The sequence below is a fragment of the Lichenostomus cassidix genome, chromosome 5, assembly GCF_008360975.1.
Source record: "Lichenostomus cassidix isolate B80296 chromosome 5, HeHo_3.0, whole genome shotgun sequence".
In the NCBI taxonomy this organism is placed as follows: Eukaryota; Metazoa; Chordata; class Aves; order Passeriformes; family Meliphagidae; genus Lichenostomus; species Lichenostomus cassidix.
Window position 1 is genome coordinate 15,579,021 of NC_139486.1, and position 18,489 is coordinate 15,597,509.

The 18,489-nt window shown below is 40.1% G+C and overlaps 2 protein-coding genes across 3 annotated transcripts in view; both read right to left on the minus strand.

Moving 5' to 3' along the window:
• RIN3 (Ras and Rab interactor 3) overlaps positions 1 to 7,187 on the minus strand; it is a 65,167-nt gene extending 57,980 nt beyond the window's left edge. Inside the window, exon 1 of the mRNA XM_085061520.1 lies at positions 6,805 to 7,187. Coding sequence (XP_084917646.1) covers positions 6,805 to 6,851 — 47 coding nt within the window. The 5' untranslated portion in view covers positions 6,852 to 7,187. The remainder of the gene's footprint in view (positions 1 to 6,804) is intronic.
• Positions 7,188 to 10,707: 3,520 nt separating this feature from the next.
• Positions 10,708 to 18,489, minus strand: part of SLC24A4 (solute carrier family 24 member 4) — a 90,057-nt gene continuing 82,275 nt past the window's right edge. For both annotated transcript variants that reach the window (XM_085061523.1, XM_085061522.1), the window contains exon 17: positions 10,708 to 17,075. In XM_085061523.1, the coding sequence (XP_084917649.1) occupies positions 16,923 to 17,075 (153 nt within the window). In that variant the 3' untranslated portion in view covers positions 10,708 to 16,922. The remainder of the gene's footprint in view (positions 17,076 to 18,489) is intronic.

Below are 18,489 nucleotides of genomic sequence, written 5' to 3' on the forward strand. Positions count from 1 at the left end.
TCTGCTAATCCTTTACTGCTCAAGTAATCATCTTCACTTGCAAAAAGATTTATACTATTTTGGGTGCAGGCGAAGAGGAGCTAAGCACTTCAAAACTCTTGCAACTGATTATCCTGAGGGGAGCACTGCCTTTATGTTCCACTCCAGCAGGCTATGGAGCGACCTCGTTTCTGGAGGTGGGCAGAATTACTTTAGATAGCTCAGACAGGTACAGAATGGACAGAGGAAAGGCTTGTGGCTACAGCATTTACCGTATTGGGTGATGCTTGTAGCTCTATTTCATTTGCACAGGTTAAGCAGCCCAGCTCCCTCGACCACAGCTGCTTTGCAGTTCTGTGCTATCAGGTACTTTCACAGACACATCCCCCCACAAACCTCATGGTTGAAGGACCCCAGCTGAAAGCTTGCCTTACCTCTCTGAGATGCAAACACCTGACAGCCTGGGATGGATTCTGAACTCAGCCAGCTCCAGCTCTGGAGATTTGCTCCAGACTGACACCAGAGCGTGGCTTCAACTAAGCCATGTGCATCTGTGGGGTTTAGGAATTCCCTCTGCCAGAGTGGGAGGAAGGCATTGTCACTTGTGTTCCTGCATGGTATGAGCAGATCAGGAGTGCCAAATGGAGTGGTGGAGTGAGAGTGGGCTGCAGAGAAAATACAGCACACACAAGCAACCTCGTGTAACAGCCCTGCCCTCCACAGCAGGGAGGTGGGACACACCCATGGCACAAGGACAGCTCTCCTCTCCCTTGTGTACCACAGGCAGCCCTCTCCGACTGGGAAGCATAGGAATGGTTTGACAGATTTTGACCCTGTACACCTTTTTTGGTGGATGGGTCTCCATGGATGCCTGCCTGCCTGCTCAGCTGTCTTCTCCTGTTTGTGCAGCTAGATCAGTGTCAGAGCCATGGTGTGCCCAGCACCCCTACATCTCCCACTTTGCAGTATAGACATGTCCCACCTTGTAAGAATGAATTTCAGAGTGCTCCACTGCTGGCTGGCTCTCCTGGAAGAGCTGTGCACCCTCATTCAAGTGGGTGTTCAAGCAGGACAGGACTTGGTCATATGTATCCCCCTCAGGCACTTTGCTCTTCAATTTATGGGCAGCCGCTACTGATTTCACCCCACAAACGCCATAAAATGCCTGTGGCCCATGGCCAGTCCCTCTGTTAAACTGACCTAGCTTTGAACAAGATCTACAACTCAGAGAACACAGTCAGGAGCCCAGGTTGTGCCCACCAGGGCTGTGCAGGCATCTCCTCCTCTCATTGAGCACATTCTGGAGAAGAAAGCACCTTCACCAAATCTCTCATGTACCTATGCCTACATTTTAAGAAAGACATTTTCTCATACAGGAAAACAGGCAGGAATGATTTTAGAATATTAATGTTTGACTGTTTATAAAAGACCTAACAAGGATTCCAAACGTCTTCAGCTCAGACACAACGATCAAAAAACACTAATAGTGGCAAAAAAAAATCACTTCCCTGTCCACATAAAACCCCCCTTAAAGCTTGTAGAAACGTAACTGGGGAAACAAAAGATTGGCAGATTTTTGATCTCCTCATCCTCAAATTAAACATGCCAGAAAAGGCTGTTTCTCCTAAAATATATATAATTGATTGACCAGCAGAATTTCTGCTAGAGCTCTAGCAGCCTTGAGAAACTGATGTATCTACCTGACCTGCTTTGTCACTCATCATGAAACACCTGACAAACACCACAGAAAAAAATTAATCTCAGAATTAGGATTAGGAAGTAATGTAGGACACAGACTGAATTGCAGACCACTGCAGACCAATGCCTGCTTTGAGATCCAAGAATTGCAACTTCATTGCCCTCCTAGCATGATTTTGCATTAACTGCTTCCACTGGCTCTTGAAGGCCTTCTTAAACTCTCTTCTGCACTGAAACACAATCTCCTTTCATTCTTGTTTTCTTGGTTTTGATCTAGAGGAATCTGAAAGTCTTCTTTGGTAGTGAGAATACTTTAAAACTAAATTTTTTTATAATGATCAAACATCTCAGCTTTGTAACTCTTTCTGCCATAATTCCTCAGAAGGAATTAAAGGCTCCAGATCAGCAAAATATTCTGTGATTCAGCTGCTGCTCTGAACACTGGGACTGCCAAGACCAGGTCCATCCCAGCACATCCCATCCCCTGTGACTTTAGGACCACCCAGAACTGATGACAGTACAGCAAGAGGCATCATAGCCTCTCTTGGGTCTTCCACAGAACATGTGCTAAACATACTTTCCTCTGGCTCTTTCTAATCCTAAATCTAATTAGAAAGAATATAAGGACTTGTTAAATACCTAAATTCACTGTCATTAATTTGTAATTCCTCACAAAGGGCAACTGAAACGATCATGAACCTACATACATACACCCTTCCCTACACAGAGGGAATGCTTTTAGATACAGTTGGAAAAGTGTGATAGACTTCTAGGACAGCAAGTGATATCTACACTCTACCCAGAGATCCATCTGCACTAGAATTTGACCAGTCATTCTAAACAGCTGCCTTTTCTTTCTATTTACCCTTCCAAAAAGCTAATTCTTTCTATTCCCAAATGTAGAAAACCTTTTCCCTTCAAAATTATGAAGGTTGAAGGTTTGTGATGGACAATATTTTGTCCAAGTTTCATGAAGGCACTTTGATTTCTGTGCTCTTTAGCAATCAACCCAGACAAGCATTTAAAACTCTTCATGTTTTTTTTTTTCCTAATGGATTTGGTTTAGGTATTTTCTTTTACGTCTGTTATTCAGGTCACTTTGGAAATTCTTTTGAGTCTCACGATCCTATATGGTTGATCTCAGAGAAACCACCTATATTGACTGATGAATGAGTGCAAATATAGTCCTACTGTCATTTGTAAATATGCTATAAAATAGAGAATCTCTGCGGTATCTGGACTATGTACACATGGTTTGATAAGGGATGGAGTCAGCCCGAATTTGTGCCAAGCAATCCTCCCAGCTGCCTCCAGGATCCACTGCTTTATGTGAATACCTGTGCACACAGTGTGCAACTTATGTGTACAGTTTCAGCCTGTGTTGCCTCTAGGTTGGAAAGCCAGCAATACAAACCAGCACGTAGCCATGTAGGACAGGAAGCGAAAAACTATATTTAGCTGAACCTGTAGTAGAGAGTAGACAATCAGAACATTTCTTACATTTGTGTCCCCATTCCTGTGAGCACTGGTGTAAGGCTGTCTGCAGTGATGAGAAGTTCCTACTCAGGGGCAATATTCCCAGTGGGGCCTGTCCTCTAGCAAACAATGGGACCTAGCAAACAATTCCTCTGGCAAACAATCCCTTCTCTGCTACCACCTGCACCAGTGCCCAACACACTCCAAGCATCCACTCAGTTCGGCAAGGTCACATACTGGAAGGGCTGGAAAAATCATGTAAGAACTCAGTGCAGTTGTAAATACTCTTTTTAGTTAAGTGAATTTCAGGGATTTTTTTGTCTCCTCCCTACCAATTCAGGCAGTTTTGGAGGGTTCCTTCTTCTTTGTACCTTTACCGTGATATACCGATTTGGTGCAAAGCATGTTGAGCACAGACATTTCCTTCCTGAGAAGCACCATCCCCCTCATCTGGAAAGCTTATCCTTATCAGAGCTTGACAGACAGCAAGGAGTTGATAACACTGATTTATCTCCAGTTACCTGAACTCTTCCTTCCCCATTTAAACACCACATCTCACAGGTTTTGGGTGGAGGTTTTCTTTGAGGAGTGCTTTGCACTGGGTCCAAGACTTCCTGAGGCCAACAGGACTTGTTCCACTGATTTGAATAATGTGAGATTAAGCTCTTTACAAATGATAGCTCTTGATGGGTTTTTAAGAATTTTTTTGTCGGTTCAAACCTGAACCTTGTAAAAGTTGGTATAAGATTTATTTACTGTACTGCAGAGACATATTGTAGCCTGAAAGCTCTTGTGGCCAACTAATAACACCAAGGTCATGGGTTTGATGCCTGTATGGGCTATTCACTTAAAAGCTGGACTCAATGATCCTTGTGGGGTCACAGAATATTCCATGATTCTGGGAAAAGCTTCTATTTCAGCAGAAGTCATGGGTTTCATAGCATGCTTGGTAGGTTCTCTGGTCTGCTCTACACAGGAGATCAGAACATTCCCTTCTGAAGCTAGTCTATGAACCTATGAGAGTTCAGATTACAGATTCCTCCAGTGCTTGACCTCTTTATGTCTACATTCATCACATGAAATCTGTCAACTGGGATGGTGGGCTTTGTGCCAAAACAACATGTCACCAAAAAGATGCACAATCATTACTTCATTAGATAACCTGGTGTCCCAGAAATGAGAACCACTGTAACCCATCCCAGCTACCTGAAACAGCCATTATCTCAAAGGTCTATTCAATATTTGCACATAACCTCTCTGTCTCAGCTCCTGTCTGCTCTGCTCATCATATCTTCCATACATTTGCCAGATGCTGGAGTGAAGGCATATATCTTCACATGAAACCATGGTCACCATGGTCAGGCAGCTCACATTTCTCCAGATGTTTTGTGATCTCACCACTTATTAATGTTCCAACGAGTTAGTCTGACTCTAGGTCAGAATTAATGGTTAAAATCCCCTGCTTCTCTCCCAAAGCATTTTGGAAGAATTTGATTAGATTGATTTCTATCCAACCCCTAGCTGCACTTCTCCCTCATTCCTCTCTGAGTAGCTGCTAATTCTGGAGGCAGATTTCTCCTCAGTGTCTTTCTGACATTTCACAAATATAAATCAGCAAAACTTCCTTATGGATTTGCTACATGCAGAATAGACCCCAGTCCTTGCTAGGAATGGATACATGGATATTTCCAAGTTGATGGGGTACTTCCATGATAATTTGCATTGCCATAGTTTCTCTGCATGTGAGTAAGCTTTCTCTTTTAACTAATGTTAAAACTGTGGTGAATAGAGGGGCAATCTCAGCAATTGCTCATGTAATTTTTGTGCATGGAATTTTAAAATCAGGTCCAGATTCTCCATCAGCACCTTGCCTTGCATTACTATTTCTTTTGAAAGCTATGAACTCCAAATACTTTGAGTAATTCACACCTAATTCAGTGTGACCATAACAGGAAATCAGCTAAACAACATTTAGAAATGTTTCTAATTCTGTAGTGTATTGGAAGCCATAATGTATGCATGCTAAAGTGTAATTTTGAGCATCTTCAGCAATATTATAGCACGTAAACAGAAAGAGTTAAAATAGATTTTAAAATACCCAAGTTCCTTTCTATGGGTGGGAGATGGTTTGAAAATAAAGACAATCAGTTAATGAAATAAAAAGTCATGTTCAGATGCTCAAAAACTCATGAACAATGCATGCAACATGCCCATTGATGCTTTAATATTCCTCCAACCACTTGATTTAATAAAAATCTCGGGTGTATGGCTTTTTTACTTTCTCCTGCAACTCTAGACTGAAAACAAACCTTTGCAAGCATGTGGCTCCTTTCAGACAAGCTCAGAAAGAGGTAAACAGAACATATCTTCCAGTTTATCACACTTAACGCCTTAACTGTCTCAAATGCAGGGAGTATCTGCAAAGTGCAAATTCTTTGGTTTACCATCTAGTAAGTTCCCCTTGCCAGCCTACAGGGATTGGATGCTTTCATTTTTTCCTTACGGCTGTGTGATCTTTGTCCCTCAGTGTTTAACATTACATGGAACTGAGGAATTTTACCTTGAAACAGGAGTGGCATTGTTCCACTTAATGAAAACAACTGAACAAGGCAAAAGCAGTGACAACTGCAAAGCAGGGCTCTCCTGCCATGCCCTGCTCTCCATGTGTGTATTTGGGAACAGTGCTACAGTGAAACCATCACACACTTGCCTGTCAGCAGCACCTTCATCCCCTTTTTACTGAGTGTGCTCTAAGTAGGGCAGCACCCTCGGCAACTGGAAATGCAAGTACCCCACATCTATCCACCCACCCACCCACCCACCCAGATTCTCCTATGGACCCATCACAGAAATATCTGGGAGCTTTTATAATGGAAAACAGGCTAAGTGTGTCAGACAGATAAGGAAAAGTCTTAGTATCTGGTATTACTATGGTTTTCCAAGGTGGGGGGCGGGGGGGTAGGTGACTGAAGGTTTCAGCAGCTATATAATTTTCCCCTGATTGTTTACAACAGGAAACAAATGCCCAGCTTCAGAATGAGCTTTATGATACTACCAAGCCTTGGGAGGATTCCAGCCTTATCCTGGGATCCCAGTAGCTAGCTGACTGTCCTCCTAGGCAAAACCTGTTTTCTCTCCCACTGTTTTCCTGGGGCTTGGTCCTGCAAGGTGCAGTGTTTCAGCCAGAAGCAAGGAAAGGCTCTAGTCTTTTCCTGACAGAAAGAACATTTGAAGTCTCCTGGGAGTCTGGGGACAGGAGCAGGAACTGGAGTGACCATCAGCTTATAGGAACGAGCCCTTACCCACTTCTGCATTTGAGAGAAACAAAGCAAGCCTCCCAGAAAAGCTTTGTCACATTTCCAAAACCAAAGAAGTCCCTTTTTCTGTCCTTTGCACTAAACTGCAGCTTGGGATTCATCCTTTTTCCTTAAATAGCTATGGTTCAAGCTAAATAAAGGTATTGCAGTTTTAGTTGGAACGTCAGCTAAAGGAAATACTGTAAATTACAACACAATCATGCCACAGCATTGTGACTGTGTAACTGGTAACTCAGCAGTCAGCTTACAAATGCAGCTGAGAACTCTTTGTTAAGTAGGAAAAGGAAAGCAACAGTTATTAAAAATGAACAGTCACTAAAGATTCAGGACTTACCCTGAGTCATCCCTGGCTCCCTTGTCTCCTGCTGATGTTTTCATCATTACAGCAAACTTTAAGACACTTTCTGTATCACAGTGGCTTGAGAGTTCCTCGGTCAGAAAAGCAATTCCTTCCCATTGCTGAGCAGAGCCTCCACATCCTCAGGTTTTGTACTGAAGATGGTATTTCAAGGACGTGAGGGGGAAGAGGTTTAAAACCAGCTTCAGGCACAGTAGTATCAGAGGGCAGAGGACTAAACAAGCAGTGAAATGAAAGCAAACTACCAAGAAGATCCGATTTTAGCCTCTCTTATTTCTACTTCCTGTATTTATATGAACGGGGGATTTCAGGAAGAGGCAGTCTTTGGTGGTCAAGGGTGTGTGTGTGTGTATGTGTGTGTGTGTGTGTGTGTGTGTGTGTGTGTTTTATAAAGCCATATTTAGTAGTGCAGGCAGGTTAACCTTTTTAGAAAGAAGGGCCCGAGACTTTCCATTTATTTGTTTCTCTAACCTAAGTAAGTTTCAGAGGAAATTGTTTTACAGACTACAGGTATATCAGGAGGCAACAGAGCATAGTGAACTTTGTAAAGGATTTTGTAAGGCAGCAAAGCAGTAAGTCTCCGTCTGCAAATTCCTGAAGCATGTGTATTTCTACTGCTTGAGTAACTGGAACCAGATGGAGCTTGGAAACCTTTATATTTATACAGGACCTGAGAAAATGAAACGTTTAACACTGGCAGAGGACAGCTCTGCAAAAACATTCCCAGTTAAAGCAAAAGCTAATGATAAGGTTGTGTGACTGCTGGCAAACGAATAGCTCTCCACGCTGGGAAGCTCCAGCCGGTCCCAGCGCACGTTTGACCTGCAGTTACTGCAGTGATCGAGTTTGCTGTGTGGGAAACCTGCCTGAATGCAGACCAGCTGTGGAGGCTGGGGGCTGACAGATGTGCTGTCACACTGGGCTGGTGGCACTCCTGTTTGGCAGCCCCACTGCTCCAGAAATATTTGATGTTAGGAGAATGCATAATGGAAAAAATAAGGCAGAAGTAGGAAGAAGAGGCGGAGAAAAGTGATTGGATGGAATGGAGTGGGAGACAAAGGTAACTTTTTGTTCCTTTTATCGTTAGAAGGAATTTCTCAGCTTTCTAAAAATAGACTGTGCCACACAGTCCACAGCAGAAATGCAAATGCCAGGGAGCTGCCAGTGCCTTGGCAAGAGGGAAACTAGACCTCAGTGCAGAACACAGAGCCAATTCTGCTAGGGAACTGAGCTAGGGAGTCAGGGGGAGTTTCACCATCACCAAGTCACACCTTTGATGTAACACAAGACAATTTTTTCCCAGTTTTTTAAAAAACATATTTTGTAAAGACTGTAACTTCAGTTCACATTAGGAAATTTATCTTCTAGCTTTTACAAGGATTTATCTTAGAAAGTCTAAGTATCTTAGAGAGCCTTACTGAAAGACTGCTTGAAGGAAAATTCACCAGCCCTCTACTAAGATATCTTAGTGCTTAATTGCTGTTATTATTTAAATTCACACCTGATTTTTTGCCTTATGTAATTTTAAATTTTCAGCTAGTGTATCTCATAATGCCCTTTTTTACTATTTTAAGGATCTCCTTGCTGCAACTCCTGGAGTCATTTTCAGGCAACGACAAACTCATTCAATGAAAAATTTAGTCCTCTTAGACAAACTGGTTGGCTGAGATTCACTCATCCCTTACTGCAGACTTGTCAGATTTCAGCTTCGAATCCTTCTGTGGCTTCTGGGCACAGAGGTCCAAGAAAAAAATATCTTCTAGATTGGTTCACCAGCTGAGCACCTTTGAAATGCACCTCGGGTATTGGCATTGGAACAGTCTCCTACATGAGTCACGCAAATTCAACTCTACCCCAGTTTCCACTTGCCTCCCCTGCAATTCAGCAGGGACCAGGCACACTCAGCACTTGCCCTTGCTTTGCTGAGATAAAAAACTGCAAAATTGTGCTGCTTGCATGGACCTGGTCACATGGACAAAACTGTTCACACAAACAGGCAGCCATCCTAGGCAAATCCAGAACACTAAACAGACAATTCCAATGATATTTTTAGGGAAGAAGAAACAAAAGTGTAAGAACGATTTAAAAGATCCAGGAAAAAATGGCAAAAACCAGAATATAAAATTCCAGTATTTTGGTTCTATCTCAGTTTCATATGATTTGAGTGAAATCTTTCATATTATTTCCAATGAAAAGAATGCAGTTTCAGAAACTTGAAGTTTTGAAATTTGTTAAAGATATTGACAAAATTTAATTTAATTTTTTAATGTCTCCTATTTTCTGCAACATACTCAGTATTTCTGTAAAATATTTAAAATATGAAAATGAATACAAATTTCATCCAAGCTTTACTAGGTGTTTTTTTTGAGCCAGAGATTTCACAGGTTTAAAATGTGACAATGTCTTCTAGTATCAGGCTTTGGAAGTAAACAATTATACAGAAGCTAAATTACAAAATAATGTCCAGTTTCTTCAAATTGACATTCCTCTGTTACAAATCCAAGCTAAAAGGAGGAATTCATGTCTCTTCTAGGACTTACTCATCCTGTCCATCTTAAGCCACAACATCCTGCAGCCTTTTTTTGTAGTTTTATACAGCTGGGAAAGGTTTAAAAATGGCTTATGGGGGAAGCCATTAAGTACAATGAGCACTTGAGCTACAATAAAGTGCTTTCAGAATATGCCCAGATTACACCACAGTTCTGCTTTCCATACAGTAGGGAGTGGCTGCATCAATAATATGGCATGTGATAGTAGCCCTCAGGAACTGTCATGCCTACTGTGTCACTAATCCATAGATTATGTGCCTTTTATAGAGCCTATTACATAACAGATCATGGTGGGTCACCATGTCAAGAATGGAAGAATTAAATCAAGAGGCACTTACCACATTCGGACTCTGATTCTTAAATGTTAATTCTGTGCTTAAGGAATCTTTTTCTTTCCTCAGCTTAGAAAAATTTAGCCTAGCATTCACTACAGAATGAACTCTTATGCAAAATTCAAAGAAGGCAGGACATCCTTTTTCTCCACTTCCATAAGACTTTTCTGTAGCTGCACAGAAGCCCACAGTGGCTAATGACAGGTTTACACAGCAGTAGGGATTCCAGTCTCATGCACAGTGCTTAAGAAAAGTAAGATCAAGCTTTATGGTAACTTGCATCTCCTGGTAGTAAACTGGCGAGGAGTATTCAGAAGACTCTTGTCTAATGAAACTGTTAACACATCAGGCCATGAGATGAAGCAAATAAACTCTTAGCTGCTCTTTTTCTAAGAGCTGCATTTAAAGCTTTTTGTGAGCCCAGCACAGACTGCACCACAGACCATGTACAATATACCAGGAGTCTCTGCAGACTCTGAGGTGGACCACGGGGATGATGGAAATGGGCAATCGAGGGTAAGAAGGAGTGTCTCCAGGGCCTAGGGAACAGGGAAAGGAAAATAGTACTCTGTGGCCTTTGGACCTTATTTCCAGCCCCTCATCATGCAGTACTCAGTGTGAACCTGCTGGATACCAACATACCATGGGATGAGGCAGCCAAAAAGCTCTTGATCAGGGATTTCTCTAAGGCTGCCAGAATTTCTTCTGGATCACTGCCTCAGTACAGCAAACTGAGTTCTCAGCAAACTGAGTTCTCAGTTTTCCAGTCCCAGAAGAGCAAGCTGTGTGTTTCAGAATTGCTGCATATCAAACCAATATGCTAAACTCACTCCAAACAATGGCTTGATCCAGGCAATACTCCATGGAATACACAGAACATGGGCCTTCTGGCACTCACACACAAATCCTATTTGGGTCCTGAAATTTTAGATTTTCGGCAATATATATAAGATGTTTCACATCTGCTCATCATGTGAGAAAAAAAACCCAGCAAACACTCTTGTTTATATAATTTATTAATAGTGTACATATTTTTATATAGTGCATTATAATACTGACTGCTATAATCTTTATAAATGCTGAGTCAACTATTTTTTAAAATTCTCACAACAAAAATAATCAAATATCATGCCAACATTTTGTAACAAATTATCACATTAAATCCATTTGGATTTCATGACATATTTATCTGTACAATGGACCCCATATCACAGAGCATTCACAGTGCATAAGGTCACAGTCATTGAAAAAATAAATAACATGAGAGATTTCTGTTATTTACAGTTTACAAACCCATCCCTTTCTGTTTTCAAAGTAAGCAGTTCTAGAAAGTTTTCATAATATTTAAAGAGGTATTGCACCTCCAAAGGGTGCACTGCAAATGCCTGCAAGTATGATACACAGATTTTTAAAAGGTTCAGAAGTTATTTTAGAGACCATAAATGATTTCAAATAATTTCTTTCAACGGAGGAGATACTGTGAGCCAAATTCTATGCTCAGTTCCACTGATACTAATTTGTGCCAACTACCAGGACCTTAATGAGCACTGGCACCACTTCCAAGAGTGTGAAGTCAAGAATTTGGTCATAACTTTGCTGCAGTTACAGCCATTTGAAACACAGGTGCTGCTGGGGAAGCAGATTTGCAAGTTTTCTTTGCATACATAACTGCTGTATGAATGACGGCCATAATCTTTCCACAAAAACCCTCTGAAAGGAAGCATCTCAGTTGTTATTAATCTTTCTAGAGATTATATCTGGTTTTCATATATTCTGATACCTTTAGAATTTGTCACCATGCCTAGTGCTGTAAACAAATCTTTATATTTTTCATTCAAGTTCATCAAGACCATCTCAGTGATAGGACAGCAATGATCACCTACATTCCTTATGCAAGTAAAACAGAAAAATAAACAGGATTAAATTCCAATTGGCATTTCTTCTAGGAAAACACCCAAATGGCAATAATTTCCCATAATCATTCATTTCTTTCAGACAGTGTACTGTATGGTAGGAAGCAGAACCATGTGATGAACAAATTACCACAATCACTACACACCTTGGCCTGTGGAGAAGCAGCTACACACATCTCGTGTCAGGACAAGCAGGTACAGGATTTCACAGACTTCTCTGGGGAAAAACCATCAGAACCTCATACATGGGGAAATGGGAGAAAAGTGTATGCTAAAGGTATTCATAAGGAGGCTTTTAAATATATATACAGTAGGTCAGAAACTGGAATGCACATACCAGCTGAATGACATTCTCTACTTCAGCAGGACATTGATCACTTGCATACAGACTTTTCCAAATGGTTCAAGGGAATAATAATGAATTTGGTACAGAATTGCTGGAACTAAACACTGTCATTTACCTCTGTAACCATCACATAAATCTCACCACCCAACAGAATGAAAAATGCAGCATTCAGAGTCATAGAAAGAAAATTGTGTACCCAGTGCATGAGCTGCAGACATTTTCTTCTGAGTGTTTTAACAGAAATAACAGAGAGATCTGAGGCTTGCAATGACAGAACATTATGCTCAAAGGTGATGTACTTCAATTAGGAAGATTCTTTGGTTTCACCTGGCTATCAGAGTTATTTTAGTGTCTGTTTCATATTACATTAGGTCTGATCTTTCCTTGGCATGAATAATCAGACAGTATTTCTACAGCTTAAAGAACTCTACCAAAACCAACTAACAGTAGGACACAAGTAAATGGCATTACAATTGCAAGAAGTCCAAGAAAGGAAGACAACAAAACTCATGAGGCATTTGTGCAACTAGAGCAAACACATAATAGAAACAAGTGTAATTAAAGCAGAGTCACAAGGGAAATCGAAGACAGAATAGAATCTTCCCTATAATTGCAAAGTATTAGATTAGTAAAGACCTTTGCCATTTGTTTACATGTTGACAGAAAGTTTACAAATATTATCTAAATCCAGAAGCTAATTTTCTGTTTGTTACAGCTGCAGCAAGCATATAAAAACAAAATAAAATTGGCACGCCAATGACTGAGCCAGGAGAAAGATGGTTTACTATGCTGTACCTGTTGAGAAGACTTAAGGTGTTCTTCTAGGCTAGACCAGCCCAGAGAGAAGCCCTTAGATCATCAAACAGACATTAAGATAACCAGATCTGTAGCTTCTCAGATTTTGACATGCACATCCTGAGCTTGAAATCTTTACTCAAGCAATATTTGATAATGCAGTACAATTGTTACAGCAAATAATGGGAATCAAACATTACTGAACTCAATGAAAACACTCCCAGTTCCTTGCTACAGACAGGATTGCACCTCATGGGTCTGTGTGGGACTGTGCTACTCCAAGGAACTGCAGCACAAAAGAGCTGCTAAAAGCTCTCTTTGGCCAGCTGTAACTCAGTTTTGACTCTGCTCATACACAAGGGCAGATGCACAATTTTGAAGCCCAAGACAAGGAACGAATTCTCTTATTTACAAGAGTGGAAATCCAAAGAGGTACCAGCAGAGCAGAAGTCCACAGATTCTGGTCAAAACTTTTAATTTGAGAAAGAAATAAAATCTCTAGACTACAAAACCAATAGAATATGGAAAGAACTGAGTATGATTTAAAAAAAACCAAAAACCATGCTCCTCTGTCATCTCAGGACACAATCCAGCAAGGCACTTGGATAGATGCTTAGCTTTAAAATGGAATCAAACCTATTGAAGTTAAGCTTTGCTGGATATGGGATATCTTTTTCTGAGTTGTGTAACTTTTCAGTGTTAGTATGCTGGCAAATTTCAGATCACACTAACAGTTTTCTCTCTCACATCCACCAGCTTTCTTTTCACTCTTGAGCTGAACACTAACTTACAGAACATTGTGACATACATTCCAAACTCAGCCAGCTAACTTTTGCAATGGCTGTTAAAACAAAATGGCTACTAAACTTTATAGATACAATCTGAACAGCTGCAGTACAGAAGTGTGCTAACTGCAGAGAGCCAAGCACAAATCACTCCTTTTCCTGACTAGAAAATGACAAAATTTATAATGGTTTCTGACCACACAAGCTAATGTTTTTCTTTTTTTTTTTTTGTTTTTTGTATACATGTGAAAGGCACTCGTCTGTTATTACTCAGCAACAGCCTCCTGAATTACTGATACATTCTGATGTGGGTTTATCTGGCATACAACAATTTGTCAATCAGATCTAGGACCATTCAGTTTACCTGCATGGCTTAGTGTATAACTGTTTATTTTAGCATATGGGTAATACTTAGGAAATTCTTAAACTACCTCATATGATTACATGTCACCAAGGCCCTGATACAGCATCTCTGCATAATTCTTTGGCAAACAACACATCCTTGGTCATGTGGTGGTGTCAAAGGAGAATCCTACTAATGTTATTTATAATGATAAGCATGGCATGATACCTGTCTCATAGCAGTAGATGCAGATGAGACCACTCCATGAAATGCAGCATTAGAATTCAATATAAATTGTCCTGAAGTGGGTCTATGTTTCAGGGAGAGCTGTAGATGACAGGACCTGCCACAAGATGTAAGGGTAGGTCTGGATTCTGAGACTGTTTATCACTAAAACACAATACTCTGGTTTTCTGGAGCAGGTGATACTCAGTTTAGCCAGAGTACTTCCAAATTATGTATGAAGAACTTATAGAATTAGCAAACAAAATTTGTGCAAATTTGGGCTGACAGTCAGCAGCTACAGAAAAAAAAAGTGGTAACCATACTCTTCTAAAGTTGCCTGGCTCAGAAATATGAAGGTACAGTACAGTTTGCTAGATCTGGCACTATAAACTTTGATGCCCTCATCTCTGTCAGCTCAGCTGATCACTAGGCATTCAAAACCAGATTTTGGAACTACTTTTCTATTACGTAAAGACACCTGGGCTGCCTCAACTGTGCACAGGAGAGCAAATGTTTACTTGGAGACAGTTATCCAAGACCACACAACAGCAGAATATAGGAAAAAACCCATTTACTCAGCTTCTCTCTCTGCTCCTTTCAGTCTCATGTCTAAGCCATCACCAGATTTTCGGCAGTAAACCATTCTCCTGAAAGACAGCAGGAGAGAGAGTAACACTAGAGAGGGATGCTCCTACAGTGGTGCAGCAGTATGCTGCATTTTCACAGCCTTTCTGCAACAGAAGACTCAAAGATGAACATGAATTCCATCTCCTCAGCTTTATACTGCAGCAAAAATATCTTGAATGCCTGGAAATGGGGTCATTGACATACGTGAGATAAAATGTGTTTACTGCCATTCTTGCCTATTCAATAAAGCATATTAGTAATGCTGTATTTGTGTACATCTTTAGTTCTTAGATTAATGATGTAAGTATTTAATTAAGGTAAGAAACCCTAAATGGATACTAATACTGATATTTGTAACAAAATGTAAAGCGAATACCAAATGTGTTGCTCTTTTTCACTTTAGAATTACATGTAATGGACCCAATTCTTTAAAAAAAAGTGCAGCAGCAGAATACACTCTTTAACTTATCCTAAAATAATTTTAAAAATAGCTTTAATTGTAAACTCATTGCCTGGTGTAAACAGTATTCTGCATGTCAGCTGGCTGAACATAATTATTTGTCATACCAGTCAAAAGAAGGAACTTTCTGTGTAAGTGCTTATTTGCTAAGTTTTTATAGTATATTCTCATTGACACATTTTTTTATATATAGCCTCAATGGAAAATATTAATATATTTAAAAACACATCAACTGTTAGTCGATAGGTTTGGTTTATAAACATTAAAAAATTAAAAAAATCTATGTATAAAGGTAAATGTGCTTCTTCAGAAACTTTATGTGATCACTCACATATAGCTTCAAAATATTTTTAAAGTTTAGTAGCAATTCAAAATATGCTGTCTCAGTGATTCACAATTATATCACTGCTAAAATGTGGAATGTTACCCACTATTTTAATACTCTGGGCTGGATCTTGCTGTCAATTATATCCAGAGTAATTCCTTATATCAGATTTATGCTGGTGGAAAGGATATCAAAACTTGGCTTCTACTTGGGGTTAAAAAGAAGTTTATCATGCTTCAAAACTTGCATGCAATCAAATCAAGGACCATATTCTCTTGACAGACTTGCTTTTGTCAGGGTGATTCTTATCTGCACTGCTCCATGTCAGACACTCATCTTCATTAAGCTTCTGGGAATAAGAAAAAATGGTGAAGAATACATCAGCTTCTCGGCTGATGAAATAAACTTCTTCCTCCCACCAATCAAACTGAATCAAACCAAATCATAATCAAGGTGGGTTTTGTTGTCAGAAAGTCTGGATTATGTTCAGCTACTACTCCCAGCTGATAACAGTAACTGATAGTTACTGAGCACCCAGTTATATTTTATTTGTTTCGTTTCCTCTAAATTTACACAATGGGCTTACAATGGCCAATGCAAAGTTTTTCTTGTGGTATACTATTCCACAAATGTCAGTTTATATTTATATATACAGCATTCCTCATTAACAATAAAACATATTTTTCAAGTATGAATTTCTGCATGTAAATTCTCTTCTTCAGTATGCAGATACTCCGACTTCCAGTGTGCATCATTGTAAGTGATACAACATACAACCATTTCCTCTTCTTTCTCTGCCACATTGTTCATTGAACAGAGTGATAAATATCCAACACTGCCATCAAAAACTGTCAGTGCAGTTTCTCTATAAGCAGAGCACTTGAAGGGGGAAATGATGTCCTCAACAGTGCATGCCATGATATGTGCCTTGGACTTTCTGGTCCTGTAGTTTAAATATTGTGACTGAGCCAAGAAAGGTTCTGAACTTGCCTCTTATGCTTCCATGGAAAGTAAATGTCACAAACAAAAGAACTATAGATTTTTCTCCCATCCTCTTGCTAAACTTGATGGCGGTGGTTGATTGTCTGCAAAAGGAGAATAAAAACCACAACAGAACGCCCAGAAATGGGTCCTTTTAGAGTTCTGTGTAAGATCCATGTAGCTTTATGACTGAGCAGCAATACCCAAAGATGAGGAAAATGCTTTGGTTGCCTTCAGCTAGCATGTTAAAAGAAAGGTATGTTTTCCTTCCATATAGGTAAAAGTGCTTGTTAGCTGATGAAGCAGGAATGACACTCAAATTACTGATGGAAAGAAGGTAGATATGTGAAATGCCTCCTGTCATTTACAGCATGTATAATCGGAAGAATTTCAGTATCTCTCCTTGTTGTCATTTAAAGTTCTTCTCGGCACATAGGGAAGTTGACAAAGGTGAAGACATTAAACTCTATCATTATAGATAAACACAGGAAAATAGCATAAAGAAGCAATACATAGATGCCTAATTTCCTGTCAAGTTTCCACTTATTTGCGTGGATTCCAAACACCTGCAAGCAAACAGATCATCAGTTAATTAAACTCCGAAGGAGACTTTTGGAAACAACCATTGTAAGCTAAAAATCAGTCTTTTGAATTAGAAATCTTGTAGGAAGACAAAAATATATCCTCAGTATTTTATAGATCAGAAAGGCAACATATGGTGTTGACTCTGTTCTGACTCTTAGTTGTCCTACAACTGTTTTGCAAAATATTTAATGAACTAAACTAAATTAATGTCCCTCCCTCAAGCGTTCCCCTGCAGATCCTTTATGTCCCAGTAGTACACTGGCACTTAATGACCATTCTTTCAACAGCTTCAGAAGAGGTGCTTTCCTTGCTGATTTGCTGAAGTTACAGGTAGCAAATGAAATCCTCATGAACACATCTATTTTCCGTGGTATTGAATTCCTCTGAATTATTATTTATTTTGCTCAAAACTCTCCACTGAGTTGCTGGGAGGGTCTGTGCAAATCAGGGTATCCAGCAGAACAAATCAGACAGTAAAAGACACCTCAAACTCAGGTGATCTGGCTTCTGTTACGAAAAGACTCTTTTCAGAAAAGCATGAAGTGCTAGCACAGTAACACATCTGCATAATCCTCCCATTTTTTTCCCAAAGTGCTGATTAACAATATGCATGCAGCAACATCAGATACAAATGTCTACAGAATATCTGTGTTGTTTCACAAGAACTGTGCAGTATGGCAGACTGGGGATAAGAAAAGAACAGGCTCTCACACCTTATAGATCAGATACATTAGGAAGTTAGTAGCAGAGTGAACAGCCCTGGTCATTCTGTCACTTAAGTCATGCACAGGTGATGTGAAGCTTTGTAAGACCTAGTCATGCAACAGTGTGAAATCTCCAGTGATGACTCCCTCCTCTACAAAGCCTCCACAGGCAATCAGTGAAAGATGTTAATATAAGTGGATATTTTTATACCTTTTTGGTTCCTTATATCTGATTTGATTCTTCCTACAGAGCGTTCCCTGGGAGTCAAGCAGGATCAGACCTTAAGTACCAGCAAAACTGACTTTTCAAACAGAATTACTGTTTCACCTTAAGAAGTCATGTGTTACAAGGGTGTCTTATGCTGAGTGACATTTAGCATGTATTCAAAGTCCTGGGGTTCACAGTCCTCACAGACTAGCCTTCATTTAAGGTTTAGGCTACAGCACTTGATTATTCCAGGCTGGTTTTGGAAATCAGAGACAAGGACAAAAGATGATGAAGCACATCAGGTGTTGTCCCAGCATATAGACAGGCCTGGGGTATGGACACAGGACCACAGAAATACTATTGGATTCAACAATTTCAACACTGCCACTGAAATCCACACGACCTACACATATCTAGCATCTCTTGCACCAAATGCCAGATTTCAATTGTCACTGAGGACAATGGTAGCTCTTCCACTCATGG